The sequence below is a fragment of the Oryzias latipes genome, chromosome 14 (genome assembly GCF_002234675.1).
Source record: "Oryzias latipes chromosome 14, ASM223467v1".
Classification (NCBI taxonomy): Eukaryota; Metazoa; Chordata; class Actinopteri; order Beloniformes; family Adrianichthyidae; genus Oryzias; species Oryzias latipes.
The window spans coordinates 3,740,631-3,760,222 of NC_019872.2; the positions used below are offsets into that span (position 1 = coordinate 3,740,631).

The 19,592-nt window shown below is 40.9% G+C and overlaps 2 protein-coding genes across 5 annotated transcripts; both read right to left on the bottom strand.

Moving 5' to 3' along the window:
• Positions 1-166: 166 nt before the first annotated feature.
• ddx46 (DEAD-box helicase 46) lies at positions 167-12,855 on the bottom strand. 4 transcript variants are annotated; one of them, XM_011483127.3, is made up of 23 exons: positions 12,717-12,850; positions 12,342-12,509; positions 11,485-11,610; positions 10,960-11,047; positions 10,717-10,888; positions 10,375-10,616; positions 10,137-10,247; positions 9,881-10,046; positions 9,033-9,153; positions 8,770-8,945; positions 7,483-7,604; positions 6,968-7,046; positions 6,111-6,193; positions 4,809-4,973; positions 4,498-4,660; positions 3,080-3,273; positions 2,854-2,991; positions 2,493-2,642; positions 2,163-2,387; positions 1,825-2,043; positions 1,540-1,684; positions 638-711; positions 167-519 (listed from the first exon to the last, which is right to left on the bottom strand). In XM_011483127.3, exons 1-23 carry the CDS (start codon positions 12,737-12,739, stop codon positions 472-474), a joined length of 3,198 nt encoding a protein of 1,065 aa, XP_011481429.1. In that variant the 5' UTR covers positions 12,740-12,850; the 3' UTR covers positions 167-471. The 4 variants fall into 4 exon arrangements, with proteins under 4 accessions (XP_011481429.1, XP_011481432.1, XP_011481431.1 ...); XM_011483130.2 differs by having other exon boundaries at positions 472-519; positions 10,717-10,885; positions 12,723-12,855; XM_011483129.2 differs by having other exon boundaries at positions 472-519; positions 12,723-12,855.
• An 872-nt stretch (positions 12,856-13,727) lies between these two features.
• Positions 13,728-19,434, bottom strand: camlg (calcium modulating ligand). Its single transcript, XM_004076055.4, has 4 exons — positions 19,009-19,434; positions 16,909-17,369; positions 16,721-16,786; positions 13,728-15,458 (listed from the first exon to the last, which is right to left on the bottom strand). The coding sequence occupies exons 1-4, from the start codon at positions 19,166-19,168 to the stop codon at positions 15,267-15,269; spliced, it is 879 nt and encodes a 292-aa protein (XP_004076103.1). The 5' UTR covers positions 19,169-19,434; the 3' UTR covers positions 13,728-15,266.
• Positions 19,435-19,592: the final 158 nt, after the last annotated feature.

The window sequence follows — 19,592 nt, forward strand, 5'->3', positions numbered from 1 at the left end:
TTTAAAATACTAAAAATTATTTTTTTTGGGGGGGTAAACATATAACCAAGTTGATTTATAAAAACAATTAAAAGTATTTTATATGTATCAGTTTCATAGTAAAGACAGCTGTTGAATAATTAACTGTGCACCATCCTCATGCTCATCTTTTTCAAACATCACACGGTTTAAGGGTCTCTGAGCTCAGCTTTTGTTTTATTTTGAACAAAAGTATTTCCATGTTTGTACATAAATCTAACCAGAGAAGAAGAAAATCAGTCTACATCACATTTAGAGAAGAGAAGAGATGTGGAATCAGATATTTGGGTATAAAAATTACTGAACACAGGTAAGGAATTAAAAAAAAAAAAAAAAGATGATTGTATTTCAATAAAATATAGACTAAAATATTTTTGCAGGACTTTGATGAAAGCAGAGAGATGACAGGATCTTCGGTTGTAGAAATTCCTCCACTGAGCGTTGCTTTGTGGCCTACAACACTTTGTACCGGCCTTTGCTTGTTGGCTGGTAGGAATTTTGCTGTGGATTGATGGGAAAAAAGGCACAAAGGGTTAGAACAACCTCCAGCTAGTGTTTAGGAATCACTTGTGATGTTCACACAGGAAAGTACAGATGATTCCCTGAAAGTGCCACTTACTAATCTGATGAGCTCTTCTTTGATGAGCCGCGTAATCTCGGTTTTAGCTTTTTGTACGGCAAGTTCATTTGCACCTAGAAAACAGTTGAGTTTGATTATTTCACATGATCCGTGCGGCTTCATTGATGAGAAGTTGACTTTAAAAGGTAATGACACGTCCTCAAGTTGAAATAGCATAATTATTGGTAAAAGTGAAAACATTTTCTACTATAACCAGAACTGAGCATGTGCTCCCACACGGTTTTATTGGCATCTCTGTCACTTAGTTTGAAAAGCCAAGTCTGTCTGCAGATTGTACGGATCAGAACAGTGATAGCAGAGCAAACACCCTTCCTTATGGCTTCCTTTTATAAATGATCCCACAAACAAACATTCTCTGTTTAGACTTCTGGAAATCCTGTGGAAACTGATTGAGACTTTTATAATTTTAAAAAAAAAAGATCATCTTTTGAGCTATTTTAAAAGTGCTCCCAGTGTTCTTTTAATAATGATTATGGAGTTTTCAGCCCAAATGAAAAACCTGTCATTTTCTAGGACATAGTGTCTGCAGAGCGGCAGGAGTTCATTACCCATAACCCACCAGAGCCATCTGTTTACATGTTTTCTCGCTAGCTCACAGCCTCTCACACCCCCAACCCAACATTACATGCCCGGTGCAACAAAAATGTAATTGAAATAAAAAATAAAATCATTTTCAAACTGCTTTTTTCCCTCTGCTCCTGATTTAAATGGTTAGACTAAAGAAATACTCAGACGTGTAATTTTGAGTTAAATGTCCTTATTCATGTCCTCTGTCATCAGAAAAATGCCACATGTTGAAAACACTACAAACATGATCTTCATCAGACATTCAATGTTCTGGAGAACCAGAAACCTCAGCCTTTAGTTTTCGTGACACTTACTCTCAATGGCCAGATAAATTTTGCGTTCTCCCTCTTTGGGTTCTTTTCCTGGAGGGAAATAGGTTCCCCTGATGGTGATGGCTGCCTCAGAGTATTCACCGATCCTCTGCAGGGCCTCTTTGGAAGTCACCTTCCACCTGGCCGTCTGGACATAAATGACATGCGTCATTGCACGGCAAAGCTTTGGTTCTCCTCCAAGCAAAAACATTTTTGTGTTTTTTGGCACTGCTGGGATTCAAGACGACAGCTTTCATGTTAAAAAGTAAAAGGCGGTTTCCTTCTGACCTGTGGGAAGTCATTGATCTCCAGCTCTTCTTCGTATCTCCTGACGGTCTCGGCCTGCTCGGCTGACTGCCTCTCCTCCTCCAGCTTCTCCACAGGTGTGTAGTTCAGCTTAGCGTTGATCTTCTCTGCCAGCTGCTCTGCAATGGTCTTGGCCGACACGGATGGACTGACAATGGGTCCTCCACGCAAAATGGCGTTCGTGGCCTGCTGCATCACATCCTGTGAACCGAAGGGGAATAAATAGGGAGAATACGATTATTCAGTGACAATTAAAGAAATTGGAGAAGGAACGGTTGCTGGAGTCTACTTCACAGAACTCATGAGGGTACCACACACACCTGAGCTTCTGCTCCCAGATTCTTCTGGGCGTTGATCTTGAGAGCCAGCTTTTTGGCCATCTCCAGCTTCTGGTTGTTTCCAGCTGACGTAGGCGTCATACCGAACCCGCCGGGAGAGGCTGCTGACGAAGAAACCACCCCCCCACCACCACCAGCTGCTCCGGGTGCAGACAGATCCTTTACCCTCTTCTTAGAGTTAAACATGCTTTCAATTTGCTCCTCGATCTAGTGAAACATAGAAGGTTTTGATGAGTTACGGTCAATACTGAACTTTTATGAAAAGACTGATTTAATTCTTCTTGTTGAGAAGAAAAACCAAAGGTTTCTCACATCCAGAGCTCCGTCCTCATCATCAGAGTCCTGCAGTCCGAGTGCTGCTTTCTGCAGCTTCTTCCTCTCATTAGCTAAGGCGTGTTCGGTTTCATCAAACTTGAAACCTTTTCCTGAGAAGCCACTGCTGCTCTTAATGGTCTTACCCTCCTGATGGGGGGGGGGGGGGGGGTTGAGAGATGCAGGAAGAGATGAATACTTTTTTCCAAATAAATGTGAAGTTAAAAGGTGAAATCCTGCTAGCATGACACCAAAAACAAGTCATTCAAGTCACAACAGACTTGTGTTCTTTCGAATATGACTTTTCAGAAGTTCAAATTATCTTTGCCACAAAGAGCCGCTGAGATTTTTAAGAGTTTACCGCTTTCTGCTGGTCTTTGAAGGAGGCCCAAAGCTGTTCCAGCTCCGGAGGGACAGGAGCACCTGACAGCTCCAAGCCCTTGATGATATCCCCGGCATAGCGAACCTGGTCCTCTGTGATGAATGTGTAGGCGTATCCCTGAGGGAAGCAAAGCAGTTTAACCAGAGTCGTGAGCAGAGCTGTGAAGGAGACCGCAGCAGAAAAAGGGAAAGGAATCGGTCCTAACTTTGTTGCCGGCTCTGCCCGTGCGTCCCGCCCTGTGGACGTAGTCCTCGTAGTGGTTGGGACAGTTGTAGTTGACCACCAGGATCAGCTGCTTGACATCCAGGCCTCTGGCGGCCACAGACGTGGCCACCATCAAGCGACAAACTCCGTTCTTGAAGTCGTTGATGATGCTGTCTCTGTCGTACTGATCGATTCCTAAAAAGGTGAAAAATGACGGGTAACTGCTTCCACATCAAAACGAGGAACACTTTATTCAACGTGACGTCAGAGTAGCTGAACGGCTCTGGAATGGAAGGATATACTAGTCTATCCTTAATATTATCCTGATCTTTTTGCAATTCAGTTATATTTTTTGGAAACAATTCTAGTTTGGAGGATGGACTGATTTCAGGATTTAAGTTGGCCTATAAAAGCATGTTGACATAACTTATATTATTTATATGTATAAAGTAGCCAATTTACCAACGTATGGCTATAAACAGATGAAAATTAAAATGATTTGAAGATATGTGTAGCATGCAGAGGCAACATGGCCAAAAGAAAGAGGTTCAAGGATTTCTTTCTCATTATTCAAAAAAAGTAAGAAAACCGATTCAAAGCACTGGCACAGCGTGCAAATGGGACCAGAGCGATGGCGAAGAACAGATTGTGTAATCCTGGAAATGTTAATGTCAAAAATTCAATACATTCACTTGAAAACAGAAAAAAAACATTGAATTTAACAGTGAAAAGGTTCATCGGAGCTGAAGCAAACAAAAAACATCATCCTGGAATCTTTACACATTAGTAATGTTTTAAAATAAATGATAGTTAGCCATTGATAATTATTAACATATTCAAAATATTACTGATAGCTAATAAATATATAATATTCTTATGAATATCTTTTGATTACATGAAATGTGATACTTAAGAAATCCTTACAAGTATTTTAATCTACTGTCCAGTGATAGTTGATATATTTTTATATTAAAGTTCCACTCTGATCATCTTTTGATCTGTAATTAAAGCCTTCCAATTGGTCTGTTACGGTAATTATGCCGTTTTCAGCCAAAATCCATACGCCTGTGTCATCTTCTAGGAGTTTTTGGAGAGCGGCAGGAGTTCATGAGAAATTCACCTCTGAGTTGTTGCCACAAAGCAACCCTGCTCCCCCTTCCCCTCCCTTATGGTGAGAGCTCTCTGTTTACACGCTCCTCCCGTTATCCAGCAGCCCCTCAAACCCCCGAACCAACAAAAATGTCAAGCAATATCTGAGCTATCCAGCAGGAGCCAGATGCCAGCTCAGACGAGGAAAAATACTCCAGAATGTGGATCTGATCAGAAAACTCCAAATCCAAGAAATGTTAAGGAAATCTAAAACTGGATTATATCTCAACTGTAAAGAGGTTTTTCCCAGCTAAAAGCCGGATTTAGTACCTCCATGTAAAGACAGGCAGGGATAGGAGGCCTTCATCAGGTCTTTCAGCAAACCGTCGGCGTGCTCCTGCTTGTCCACAAAGATGATGACAGATCCTTTCTCCTGGTAGTGGCCCAAAATCTCCAGCAGCTTCAGGAATTTCTGATCCTCTTCAATCACGAGCTGCAGGTGGAATAATGCAGAGTGGAGGAGTTAAGATGGAACAAAGAGTCCTTCAATCAAACGCTCATCTCAGTGGACAGCAAGGAAACTGTTTGTGTCACAAGTGTCAGGAGTTTCCCAGCCTGAAGCAGCAGAAACCAGTATTTACCACATGTTGCTCCACGTCTGAGCAGACGACGCTGCGGCCGCCCACCTGCACCTCGATGGGCTTGGAGAGGATCCTGCGGGCCAGCGCCTCCATGGCTCTGGGGAAGGTCGCTGAGAACATGACGGTCTGCCGGTCTGGACGTACATTGTCCACAATACGCATCACCTGGTGTAGAGGTGGGGATGGGAATCATTGAGATGTTAATACTACTCCTGTTACTGATACTGCTCATCGATTCGCTTTTCTTATCAATACTTTTCTGTGTGAAAACAAGGAGGGAAAAGAAAAATTACCTGTGTACAGGAAAACCTTTCATTTTAGAAAGATTAAAACACAATGTTAATTTAACATTCTTTGATGTAAAATAAAATGATCAATAAATATTAAGGTCTCTTTGTAATAATACCACCACACCAAGCTGCAGTACTGTTGCAGATTCAGTCTTTCCAGCCTGGTGCAGGTTAATAATTTTGTTTCTGGTGTCCTTAGACAGCTCTTTGGTCTCTGCCACAGAGGAGTTTGGAGTGTGACTGTTTGAGGTTGTGGACAGGTGTCTTTCTATAGATAACCAGTTCAAACGGGTGCCATTAATACAGGTAACCAGTGGAAGACACGGGATCCTCTTACAGGTCTGTGAGAGCCAGAAATCTTGACCAAACATTTATTTTCCACCATAATTCACAAAAATTCTTTAAAAATCAGACAGTGATTTTCTGTATTTCTTTTTTTCATTTTGTCCGTCATAGTTGAGGTCTACCTCTCATCTTTAAGTGAGACCCTTGCACAATTGTGGCTGAAAAAACAAAAAACTTCTTAGCCTCTGTACTTTGGAAATACAGCCACACTTTGGACCTTTTTGCTCGCGGCTGTTCTGCCGTCCACGTGCGGTTTTTGTCACCGTTAGTGCAGGACTATGTGTGTGTGAAAGCACGTGCGGCGGGAGAAGCCCCTCCCCAAAAAGCAGCGAGAAGAGAGAGACAGACGGCCAGTTCTACTAACCCACATCCAAACAAAGTAGTGTTGGCCATGTCGGGGCTGTTGCAACGCCACTATGCCGGTACCGTTAAGAAATACCGTTAAGGCTGAAACTTATATGTCCGGTAAAAACATGGACGTGGCATCGATACCAAATGGTACCGGCTTTGGTACCGCATCCCTATGTAGAGGGCAGGTTAGTGTATTTGTTAATTCACTTGTGTCTTCACAAATACAGGATAAAGTACCATCCAAACACATGAAAGTGAGCTAGCAGGCCTAAAGAGGAAAATGGTGAGAAAACGGGTAAAGTGGCGCCACACCCACCTGGGGCTCAAACCCCATGTCGAACATCCTGTCAGCTTCGTCCAACACCACATAGGTCGCTCTGCGCAGGTTGGTAACCCGACCTACACATCAAGAAAAAGGAGCAGGAGGAAATCCATCACCTTCAACAAAAAGCCACACAAACAGCTTTTTCCAAAATTTTCAACTATATATTTTTGTTAAGATGCTCGTCAGTCTATTATTTATCAAAACAAATGTTCCCTCAGGTGTGGGGTTCTAATCTATTTGCAGTTGTGAAGTGTTTTGTTTTTTTGGCTTCTCTCTGCTCTTGCGTACCATCTTAGGGGCACGACGGACCTGTAAATGTCAGAAAACAGCCTCAAGACAATACAAGAGCTGGCGCCCCATCAAGCATTACCTGACCGAGCGCCTTTTTACCTACAAGGGAAACATATTAGAGATTACCTCGCATGTGTGGAAACCAGAGCAACCTCCTCATTGACAAACGTAAGCAGAGGATGCTTTCCTAAACCCACAGTCCAAGTGAGAATCAGCGGCTTTCATGAGCCCAAAACCACATTTATCACGACACGATACAAAGCTCAGCTAGCAGATATGCTGAAGGTATAACGGTGATGCAGTGTAGACTTAGTGAGCGTTGCAGGTTGGATGAAACCGTGGAAAGCAGCGCCAGCCCACCTACCTGTGCTTGGCCCTGATCTTCAGGATCTTGTAGATCGACTGATCTCCAGCGGTCAAACAACGTCAACAGTTTAGTAAATGGTACGGTTTTGAAATATAATCATGCTACAACATTTAACCAATTAAAAAGCTCTCAAACTGTCTTCTTTCAGTGACATTGTCTTGAATGGGGGGATACAGGCAGACAAACTCACCGCTGTTGGCCCCCAACATGTCAATCATTCTTCCTGGGGTGCACACGATGATCTCAGCTCCTCTCTTCAGCTCAGCAATCTGAGGAGTAACAACCACAGAGTTGAGGTCTTCAGAATCTTCCAATACTCATTACATTCATACATTTTTGTGTTATACTATTTTTTTGCAATCCTGATTAAGTTACTGCAACTTTAATGACTTAAATGTTCTGTCCATCTTTACGGAGATCTTCCTTTAAAGAACCCAGAAAAAAAAAGTCTAAACCGAAAAATCAAAGCTTTGCTTCACTGCCTTGACTATTTATTTTTCAATAAAATAAATATATTCAGAAATTTTTTTTTTATTCCAAAACAACATATTTCAAATCAGTCTAAAAAATCCGTTATTATGAGAAGATTTGCAGTCCAACATTGCAAACATTCCCAATGTTCAGAATGACTTAAAAATTCAAAAACTGCATTTTTTGCTTTACTGTAGATCAATATGGGTTCATGTAGTATACTGAATATCTCACCTGCTCACTGATGCCTGTGCCCCCGTAAACACACACCACCCTGAGTCCCAGTGCTTTGGAGAACTTCTTGCATTCCTTTGTGATCTGCAGAGCCAGCTCTCTGGTCGGCGTCATGATCACAGCTGCAGCAGACGGAGAACAACACATGAGTGGATTCCTAAGCCTTGAGCTTTACATGAGGTACAAATATTTATTATCAATTCTGTCATCAACTATTCACTACAAGCAGTAAGAATTGTTGTTAAAACAGGAAGAACGTTGGTTCTAGTTTAGTTCATCTCACTGCAGTTGGTTCCAGTCAGGGACGTCCTGATCAGGTTTTTTTGGCACCGATTGCATTCAGAGTCATTTGATTTTGAGTTTCTGCTGATACAGAGTCCTGATCAAATGCATAAAAAATAAAGAACAAATGCTATATATGAACAGATCCAGGATGTTTTTTAATTTTTTATCATTTAATATTTAAACAGTGCGTCTCAGTGAAGTATAGCTTTAACAATCAAGTAAACAGAGCAACTTTCAGTAGGAAAAATAGTTAACGATTAACTAGTTGATTAGGTGATAATTAGTCATATGAAGAAGTTGAGGGACTTTAGGTTTAGTATCTTCAGAACTACTGAACATTTTATTATAATTAAGATTCTTGTTTACATGCAAATTAATTAAAACTATAAATGACTTTCATCCAAAATGGTTGTAGCATAAAGATGATGACGAGTTTTCATGACCAGCTTATGTCAGTGTAACATTTGATGAAGTTTGGTTGTTTTTGTCACTTTTTCCTGGAGCTTGCAGTTAGTAAACGGTCCCTTAGCAGCTGTCTCACTGCTGTCTCTGCGTTTATTCTCATCTAAAAGATTTAAAAATATACTTTCTTTAAGGTTGTTTGCATTAACACAAACCTACGGAGACCCTTGCTGTCAGTTCTAAAAGTTTATTGAAGAGTTGTTGATCTCAGAAGTATGACTCTACTCTACAGTTCCTTTACTGAACTGTTTTTGTGCGCCTCCCGCTCATGCTAGTGTGTTCTTCTGCTACACTTTACGGCAAAAGAATGTTGGGATCCATTCATGATATGCAGACTTATAGCAGAGCATTGATCTGTAATAATAAGATTTGAATGTCTAGTGTTGATCACAATAAGGAGAATAAAATAAATATCTGATCCCTGATCGAGATACAACATCCGATTCTGATGAAGTCTGAAACTACGTGATCGGGTCGGGACATTTCTAGTTACAACAGTAAAAAGCAGCGGAGAAAACAAAAAGTTGCAAACGATCTTACAGATGGGTCCCTCAGACTCCTCCAGGGGCCTCTGGTCCATGATGTGTCGGAACATTGGGAGCAGGAACGCGATGGTTTTGCCGCTGCCCGTCTTCGCGATGCCAATGAGGTCTCGACCCGACATGATGGCGGGGATGGCCTGAGCCTGGATGGGGGTGGGTTTATCGTAGCCCTGCCTGGTGGATTGGTGAGGAAAAAGTATTACTAGTGTTTGGTCACGCGTGTTTACGGTTGGTAAACCATCGCATCAAACATCAACTCACTTCTTCAGAGCGGAAAGGATTTTCATGGACACCCCGCACTGCACCCAGGTCTTGATGGGTTTAGGACAGCCTTTTCCTTTCACCATAATGCCTTCCAGTTCTAACCTGTATGCATTCACTTCTGCATGGATGGGAGAACAACCGAGCACACGTGTGAGCTGGAACATCAATGAAGACAAACTAACAACTAAGGAAGTCGTTTAACCCATAGAAGTCCTCCAACGCACCGGTGCGTTTACCAAACACATTGGCGTAGGAATGCCACCATTAATATACTTCTCCTTCAAAATATAACGTGAAGCTTTCAAAACGGTTTCAGCTTTACAAAACATGAAATAAACATAACCCCGAGTGGTGGTGGGCAGCTCGTCTGGGGCTGCTATTCTTCTGGTTGTGATCTCGGCGTTGGGGGCCCATGTGGCGGTCCTGTTGGCCCTGGTCTGGGGGGTTGACGTGTTTGCCATCATTCACCCCAGCAGAACAGAAACACTCACTGGAGCGCAGGTGTGAGCTCACCTTTGCACAAATAGTTTGCGTGACTGAATGAAATGTTTCACACGTGTTGGTCCGCATGCATAAGTATGTGTGTGTGTGTGTGAACAGTAGTTGTGTTGTGTACATGTTTGTATGTGAACATCTTTGGAGATAACAGGCATGTTTGTAACATTTGAGTGAGTGTGGACAGGCCCCGCCCCTTTTAGACCAGCATCTACACCTGACAGCAATGATTAAAAAAATTTCCAACTTGTTGCTTTATGATTCCCCCCCCTATACTTTTCTTCCTTTGTAGTGAATAAATACATTTAACTATAGATCATTTCTTTGGATCTTAACTTTGGCTTACTGACCCTCTGTTGTCATCTTTGCCAGCTCAGGAACCTCCACATAGAAGTTTTTGCGGTAGGGCTCATACTGGATCTTTGCGTGGTCGACAGGTTCCAGGATCTTCCTCTGTTTGGTCTGAAACCCTGTCAGGGCAGTCTGCAAGTCCACCTCCTCTTCCTCTGATGAGTACTGTCTCACAGCAGGAGAATTGTGGCCGTTTATTTCCAGCACAGTCATCGTTTGGAGAAAGGCTGCAGAAAGCAGCTAAAGGCGACCCACCTCCATGGCATCCTGGTCATTCTCCATCAGCTCGCCCTTCTTCTTGTGAGTGCCGGCTCCTTTTTTGGTTTTGACGACTGTCACAACTTTAGTTACCATCATCGCCCCTTTCTGTGGGAAAAAAAGAAAACAAATATCACCAACAGAAGAAGAAAAACAGACGCCAAACGGAAACAGCGTCTTATCCAACAGCAAAATATAAATAAGAAAAATGTTAGCGTGAAAACACTTTACTCACTTTGTCATTTCCCTTCATGTCACTCATGTTGAACTTCTTCACCTCCTGCTTCACCTCCTCCATGTAAGCATCCAAAGGATCCACTTCGTCCTCCTCCGCCTGCTGCTCCATGGGAGTCTCCTTCTCCTGGTCTCCATCCTCCTTCTTTTCCTCCTCTATCTCCTTTTCTTTTCCTTCTTCTTTCCCGTCTGCACTGTCGTCGTCCTCTACCTCCATTACCGCCGAGTTTTCCTCATCATCATCTGAAAGGAAAAGTTTATGATGAGCAACTATCAAAATCCCCTGAACTGGTGAAGAGATAAGTCAGCTGTTGGAGAGTCAAACAAAAATGTGAATCCTCACCTTCATCGTCCTCCAAGCTCCACTTTTTACCCTGCTTCATTTCCTCCAGCTCCTTCTTGATCTCTCCAATGTTTTCAATTGCTTTCTTCCTCTGCTCCTCCCTCCACTTCTCCACTCGCTCCTTCCTTTTCCTCATCTCCTCCTCCAGTTTGTTCTGGTCAAAGTCTTGCTGCTAAGATGAAAGGATGCTATGCTCATCTGCTGCTACATATTTCAAACAAACATTTTTCTGCAGGTACTTACATCCTCCGTCTTCTCATCCTCTTTCTCCTCTTTCACTTTTTTCTTCTCTGATAGGGGATCAACACTGTCTTTCTCTTTGCTTTTAGGCCTGTGAGTCAACATTAAAAAAATAAGCATATACAGCTATTTAATGTTAACAATATAGAGTTTGAGTGAAACTTTGTGATTACATGAAATTGTAGATCTAGTAATAATTTCTTAGGTTATTACAGTTTTCTTCTCAATTTGACAATCATTATGTTTAATGGATTCAATGTGTTGTAAGTGCACTGTGTGTTTAAGTGCAGATATGTCCATTTAGGAATAGTAGCCATCATTTTCCTTCTTTTATGGATGAATTTATATATGATATAAAATAGATTTGATCCATCTGTTTTTTTTTTGTCCCTTTTTCCTGTGTTTTTATTGCTGAAATGAACCAAAATCAAATCAATTAATCCATTTTGAATTTAGGTTCAGAAACATACATGAATTTGTTCATTTTGTCTGTAGACAGAAGGTCTTCAGTAGTCTAAAACTTCTCACTTTTCATCGTTCGTTTTTTTGCTCTTTCCTGCGCTGCCGGACCGGGACCTGCGGGCTCGACTCCTGCTGGACGACCTCTTTCTGTCGCGGCTCCTGGACCTCCTCCTGTCTCTGCTTCGGGAGCGCCTAGACACCAAAGGAAACCAGAGAACAGACGGGGGAAAATAAGATATCAGTCCGAGATTTCAGCACTTTACTAACCTGCATAAACTGAACAGACTTCACACTCCTGGTGTGGGATTTATATTCAGGATTACTGTTTAGCGATTCTCAATATTAATTCCTCAAATATTTCAAATGTTTTTTAATGAAAAACGTGCACTAAATTGTAATACTTGATCTGTGATACGATATGGTTTCCAGAACAATGTTGTCTTCTTACATAATGAATATGGACTTTACCTTTGTTTGATAGTATTAATACTTATGGATTTATGTTAAAGGCCTATAATTGTGTTTGTTAAGTAAAATAACTGATCTGAAGTTAAGAACCGGTTATTGATCATTTATGTAAAAAATTAAAAAGTTAGGTAAAGCAAAATAGGGTTGAGATTAAATGTTTGTTTCCTCCCACTCCCTTTAAAGCAAATAAACTCCTTTAGACAAACCTGATATTTATTTTTTTCTGTGCGTGTTGTGTTCTGTAAGCATTAGAGCTAACATGTCTGTTTATGATTTGGAGTAATTATAATTTATTACATGTGTATGAGAGTTTGATATGTTTCTGTATGAATATTTCTGTTTTGATTCCTTGAAATAAACCATTTATTTCCAAACCCAAATCCAAAAGGACCCCTCACATTGAACTGACCGTAAATCCTCCTTTCACTGCTCCAGGTTTAACTCACAACACTCACCTGGCTCGTTTTCGGTCTCTGGATCGGGACCTCCGACGGTCGCGGCTCCGTGACCTGTCCCTCCTGCTTCGGTCTCGGTCATCTTTTTTGGAGGACCGTTTTTCGGGGGACCGACTCTTCGATCGGGAACCTGACCGTCCACGAGACGCCGAGCGTTTCCTATAATGCCTGAACCGAAAAAATATAGTTGTCCTTTAACGTTTAACTATTTCAGAACTGTTATAGAAGAAGCACGCACAATGCATTTGCTACGGACAAAAACATAATCTTTAGCTAGCATGCTAATGCTAGCCACTCAAATCAACGCTACTTTAAAATTTAAAGTCAGCTTTTATCAATGAAAATAAAAAAGTAAATATTTAAGAGGTTACTTACGCATACCTTGACTCACGAGCCATTCTGATGTAATCAATGTAGCCTACTTAAGATTAGTGAAATGCTGCTCGATGGAACAGGACTCAAGCGATGCACCAACGTCTAAATCGGCCTAAGTCAGACAACTTCACGACTGAATCTTTTATGGCGCCGCCCTGTGGACGGAGGGCGAACAGGTCCGGAAGTGCAACACAATCATTTTTTGAAATAAACTTTATTAACAAATATTGCATATACACAGAGTATCAAACACTGACAAAAATATCAAATATCAAACACTATGCGCAAATGACAAAATGTTCACATTGCCAGGAAAATGAACAAAAATGTAAAAATAATAATGGCAAAATAAAATAGGTTAGAAAAATAATGATAAAACAAAATTATTATTTGTAAAGGATTTCAAATGTGACCATGTTTAAACTAATCTAACAGCTGTTTTGTAAGTGCATGATTCAATATTTACATACAGAATAGTGCAACACAATCATGCTATGCACTTAAAACAAACATGACCATCCAATGTGCTATATTTATATTACATTTGAGAATCTATTACTGGTTTGCAACTGATAAATTAAAAATAGGCTAAATCACTCTGTTAATCTGCCTCTTTAATAATGTATAAACAGCAATGAACTTTCTATATAGGAACAAAAGACTTTCTATTTACATCCTTGGCATTTGCTAGGTAAAAAAGAAATGTGCCTGATTTTTGATTGCTTTAATTTTCAATTTAAAAAAACCTGTAATATGATGCAGGTAATAAGGATTTCGAATCACTTTTGGTTGTTATTGAACATGATTGTGAGTGTTTGAGACTGTACACTAAAAGTAAGAACCCAAATTCAAGCTGCTCTTGGCTAAATCTTAGAATTGTAAATGAATTTGAACTTTTTTTTATTAAATCTGATTTTTACAGACGCCCCCCCCCCCCCCCCCCCCAAACATTTACCAGCAATAAAAAGAGAAAACAAACCGTCAATTTATTTTAAAAACAAAACACAAACCTGTATTTTAAACACAGTTTTTATTTGGTATGAACCAACCGCATCAGAGCGGACACAATATTACAATCAGCCTTGATGTTTTATTTATTTAATTCACAGATTCATTTACAGGAAAATAAACACACACAACAATAAATTAACTTATTTGAAGTTCTAGTAGAGTTTGAGGCTTGACATGACCCTGGAGAAACGTGCTGCAAGCGCTTTATAAAAACTTTGAGTCTCGCAGCAAAGCAGAACATGTCACAAAAAAAACCAAACACAAATATGCTCACAAAACTCCCTCTCACTACACAACGGAAGATTTAGGTCTAAATCTTAACACAACTTTGAGTTTATACACATTTCTATAAATGCTTCTTGAGAATCCAACAAAACACACACTGGTCATCATGGAGGTGGACCCCTGGATACTGGACAGCAGAATAGCGAGGACATTAAAGCACCGCCATTCAGACAAATACTTTCCATCCATCAGGTAACAGAGAGTTCAAGTTCATGAGATGCCCGACTGAAGCAGCAACATCCCTCCAGACTGAACCAGTAGATCTCCACACACTAAAAAAGCTCAGGAGGTGTGACGAGCTCAAAGAGGACTCCACACATGTGTATTCTCCTGAATTGAACCACCTTCTCCACTTTCTCTTCTTTAGGGTTTTCCGATGGTTCTCGATTCAAAACGGAAAAGTCACAGAGCAGACGAGAAGCTGGTGTCAGAGGCTGCACGGAATCTTGTCACAACAAAGCCTCGTAGTGATGCAATCTATTTATAATTGTATTAAAAAAGAGAGTGAAAATGCTTTCAGAGCTATTTCACAAAGATGCAGATGATGTCAAACCTGCAGTGAATCCGAGTTTAAAACCATCGGCCTGGACACCAACAGTCAGAAACTAACTGGAAAAAAACAACAACCTGCATTTGAGTTTCTGCAAGAATTTCAAATGTGCATTTTTTTTTAATTCAAGCTTATTCTTTTTTTCAAATAACAAATACATTTGTCATTTAAAAAAATGTGTAAACAATGTTTCTGAAGGTGAAAAATAGTGTTGAAGACAGAAAAGTAAAACATAAAATGTTTTGGGAGGGAACTGATGTCTAAAAATGATGCTGGATTCATCATTTTATTTCTTTTTTTGCCACAAAGTAAATGAAAAAGCTGAGCCTGTCAGGTGTTTAGGTGGAACATAAAAATCCCCGTTTGTTTGCTAAATGAAAGTGGCTGCTCCAATGTTTGTTCCAGAAATAGATTCGATTCTTCAGATTTAAATTCAGGCTGTCGGGAAAATTCAAATAAATAATAAGTGCAACAAATATTGCAAATGTTTGCACAAACCCCCAAGACACAAAACAAAAAAAAACTCCTCATCTTCAGCGTAAAAACTACCAACACGTCTGACCCTCAATATAAGGCGGCGAGGGATCCGTCTCCAGAATGTCGACAACAACAAACGCCACCACCAGAGGGAGCAGACAATGAAGCCTTGATGATGTGGGACAAAAGAAGGGGGCAACAAGAGGGCTAACGGGGCTCCTTATGAGTTAAGGAGTCTCTGAGCCGCAGAGCAACAAGAGCTCATGACAAAGGACGAAGGTGAAGAAGTACAGGCAGAGGTCGGAGAAGACGTCCCCCATCCTCCGGTAGGTGTCCATGGAGCGGTTGATGACCTCGGCGGGGATGCCCGACAGCAGCAGGGCGGCGGTCAGCACGGTGGTCTTGGTCTTCTTCTCAACCTGGAGAAAGAACCAGAAACACCAAGAACAAAACAAGATTTTTAGCACTTATGTTTGTACGAAAACAACTTGAGGAGAGTTTTTCTGATGATCTTGGTCTAAAATACATAAAATAAGCAAACTACTCGACCAAAAGTCACTGCTTGAACGTTTTTGGTCCTTTGTTTTCTCTTTTCCTTTATTCATTTCTGATGCAGCATCGACATCAGTAAGAAAGAGAAGAACATCCATCTAAGAGATTAGGTTGGTTTGGCAAAGAAAAGTACGGTGGCCCTAAAGTGCAAATCACATCAACAAATCTTAAATTCCATATTAAAGATCACCAAGACGATTAAAAAAACCAAAACAGATCTTTAAAAAAGCAACATTGACTTTTAGAAACCAAAATGAAAAACCAGAAACTAAAATGTACTTTCAAAAATGACAAAACACAATTCTAAACCAATAAAAATGAAAATGTCACAGAAAACAAAAGTAAATGACAGTTTACAGGTAAAACTTAAAAACAAAATTAGAAAATGGAAAAGGTTTGCGTCATGGGACGTCAATTATTGAACGACACGACAAAATCCTCAAGCAGAAAATGTTTTTTTAAGCTTCTTGTCCAAAGCCTCTGCAAAGGTTGTGATGGCTCCATCAACTCTTTACTACAGTTCAGGGAAAACGTCCAACTCTTCTGCAAAACGTCATCATCCTATCAGTGACATCCCATAATACCTACTTGTCCCCAGTTTCTTATCTGGATGGGGTTTTTTTTCTGGAAACTATTTTTTTTCTTTTTTTTAAGGTTTTGGTTTCTGGAAAAGGTCAATCAAAGTGTATCACTGTAAAGCATAGTAGTGTGTTATATTCTGGAATTGTAGAGTCTGATGGACCTCAGCCTTGATTTAAATGTTTTTTTTTTCTTTTAAATGATTAGTTTTCCTTTTTTATTTGTCCTGGTGATCTTTAATATGCTTTTGCATTCAGGGCCACCGTAGAAAAGCGGGAAAACAACACAGACGGAATGCCGTCAGTCAGAAACCAACAAAAAAAATCCTCATCAACCCTGATGTTTATCATTTCTGAGATTTCTCCCGGGATAAAGAAACTGTTCTGATCAAAAAGACCTTGAATAAGAAAAACTGAAAAGCTTATTTCATGTTTTAGAGAGGAAAGCATAAAATCATTTTATAGCTATTAATCCCATTTTGAAAAGACAAACCTGCTTCACGCCATCTGCATGTAACATGATCCCACAGAATAAAGGAGAGCGAACTCACTTTTGGAAAGTATTTGGATAATCCCATGTACGCCAGTTCAAGGGTCAGGAAAGGAGCAAATATTGACTGCAATGAAAAGGTCAAATCCCAGACTTAAAGCATTCAGAAAACTTGACAAATACACATTTCTTCAATCAATCGGTCATAGGATTGTTGTGCTTTGTGCAGAGGTGTGTCTGCAGACTCACCAGATACTTGCAGACAAACATCCTGACAAACACGGCGAGAAGGATGCTGCCGACGAGCCTGAAGACTCTGAAGGGATCGAACTCCTCCGTTTCAACGCCGCCGTCCTGAGTCGGCTTCTCGCTGGCCAGCTGACCCCGAAGTTTCATGGCGTCATCGAAGCGAGACAGGTAGTTCTGGAGGCCCCTGCGCGGGGAGCCGCTGATGTTGTCCGACGGCGCCCGCTCCCCCTTCAGTCTCTGCCTGAGAGCGCCCACGTCATCCTCCACGGCCGGCGGCGGCTCGCTGCAGTCCGGCAGAGGCGAGCCCCTCCTCTCTGGAGTGGCGGTGTGAGACAGGCTGCTGAGCGCCGACGATTCTGGCAGGAAGGGAGACGGCCTCTGAGAAGACGAGGACGGGGACCACGGCTCCGTCCTGTCGAGGTCAAGATGGAAACGAGGCTCTGCAGGACGCCGGGAAGCTCCTGAACGGGAGAACAGAGAACCAGAAATAACATGCGGGAAAAACAAACAAAGAACATACAAACCAAACTAAAGACTTATAGGAATAAAAGAAGAAGTTCAGACGTTTTCTGAACCTGCAAAATAATTCCAGTCAGCAGTGAGAAGTTTGGGGAGAAGCTCCTTCTGTGTGGATGAAACCACTTAGCATTTTCTATTAAAGGAAGTGCACAAAGACATAACTTCATGCATTGTCTTAAATTCAATAGTTTATTCAAATGAACCTTAGGCTTTTAGAGCCAAAACAATCAATGTAATCCGCTCCAAAATGCATGTGCACATGCCCCCCCCCCCCCCCCCCCCTCATGAATCTCTGCTTATAGAAAAACAAACGTTTTTTGGGTTTTGAAAAGTAACTGTAAAGTAAAAAGTAAACTAACTTAAACTTTATCCAAATCGTTCAGAAAAAGTTGAACTTTTTTCATGATCTTCCTGACTACACTACCCATAATGCTCCAACAATCTAACAAGTGGCGAGGCTTCAAAGCTTAACAAAGATGCGCCAAAATATTTTTGACAGATGTTTTGGTGCTGACAAGGAGGTCAGTAAGCAAAAGCAGAATTCATCCTTAAGGTGGACTGGTTTATAAGGCGGATTTGTTTTCCTTTATTTACTATGCTTTTCCACGAAACAAACAAAAAAAAAAAAACAAAAAAAACGATCCTACAAATTCTTATGCCTGGGAAATTCAAGGGAACAGAATAAAAGAATTCTGCCCCTTTACATACTTCGATGAAAGTGGAAAAGAATAATTAGAAAAAAAAAAAGAAACCAGTACTGTATGTAAACCTATATAAACATTTCTGCAATATAGCATATGGGTGTGCTAAAGGTTACATCAAACCTATCAGTTTAGAATAACACAGAAACGGGCAAGTTTGTGTTTTATTTCTAAATTTGGAAATTCTTTTATTATTTTTCTATTTTTGTCCCTTGGTTTTCCATTTTGAAACAAATTCAAGGATTTAAGTTCAAGTTATTGTTCAGAAAATACAGCAGGATTCACTTCATTAGTTCTGACTAAACATTATTTCTTTAGATGTTCACATTTCTGGCTCAGAGGAACCACAAACATGTATTTTTTTTGTTTTTCTGCGGACATGACAGCGCCTGCTACTACAGTTGCTGCATCGGATGATGCTCCTTTGTGTAACCAGGTGTCTCTTATTTTGAAAGGAAACCACGTGAACGTCTGTCAATAGTTATAAAATGTTTTATATTTAGAAATAAATCTCTTTATGTTTTATTTATACCAAAAACAACAGTACATTTAAATTGATCAGAAATAGTAACATAAATACGAATCAGTATCTTGTGTTTCTAAAGGGTAAAATTAGATTTTGAGGCTCTTCTTGAGTTTTGTTCAGTGAGAAATGGACCTGAATGGTTCTGTAAGGTTGCAGACTTCCCCTCTAGTTTGTGCAAACATCGATGCTTGACTCCATTTGGATCAGTTCTCTACTGCAGTCTCGTTTGTAGAAACGCACAAAGAACCATGTGGACACTTACTACAAATGAAATTATTGTGTTTTGGTAAAAACTTCGACTCATGATGATGTCAACGCGCTGAGCCCTGCAGCGGTTCGGCTGGGCTTTAGTACCGTTGTTGTCGGAACCGTTTTTGGCGAAGCCCACGATTCTGTTGAGCCTGTCCTCGGAGTTCAGGAGCAGTTTCCTCCTCCGCATCTCTGCCCTCCGCTGCGCCGCAGACATGGTGGAGGAGCCCGTCGCCTCCTCGCTGGTGTCGCCACCGGTGTCCATGATGTTCGGGTTCGAGCTCGGTTCGTTGGACCTAAATCGTTCGACCACAGCAGGTGAAGGCGGAGACCCACTCACCCCCACACACTGCACAGATAAGAGGCTCGGAGACTCGTTATCCAAAAGGCCCAGGACTGCCAGCAACGAATGACGGTGGATAAACAGGAGATGGGGCGCACGATGATGACGTCACAGTAAAGTCGTCGCCTCGGTGTGTTTGCGCTGAGTTTTGTCTTGCAGGAGAAAAAGAAAAACAGATGGAAGGCCTGTAAGGCCTATATTCTTTGTGTAAATTCAATTAAGACAGACTGGTCTTATTGAAATGATCCGGACTGGAATGGAATATAATTGTAATAATTCATAATTGTTAAATGTGCTTTTTGTCTTGTGCAGTGAGAGAGCTTTGCTTGTAAACTGTCTCTTCATA

Coding starts and splice junctions, on each gene's coding strand:
- ddx46 (XM_011483127.3), bottom strand. CDS start 12,739: ATGGCTCGTGAGTCAAGGTATGC. Junction 10,617..10,716: donor GAGCTTGGAGGACGATGAAG/GTGAGGATTCAC, acceptor TTTTCCTTTCAG/ATGATGATGAGGAAAACTCG. Junction 9,154..9,880: donor GGCAAAGATGACAACAGAGG/GTCAGTAAGCCA, acceptor CCATCCATGCAG/AAGTGAATGCATACAGGTTA.
- camlg (XM_004076055.4), bottom strand. CDS start 19,168: ATGGACACCGGTGGCGACACCAGCGAGGAGGCGACGGGCTCCTCCACC. Junction 17,370..19,008: donor AAACGGTTCCGACAACAACG/GTACTAAAGCCC, acceptor TCTCCCGTTCAG/GAGCTTCCCGGCGTCCTGCA. Junction 16,787..16,908: donor TGTTTGTCTGCAAGTATCTG/GTGAGTCTGCAG, acceptor TTTTCATTGCAG/TCAATATTTGCTCCTTTCCT.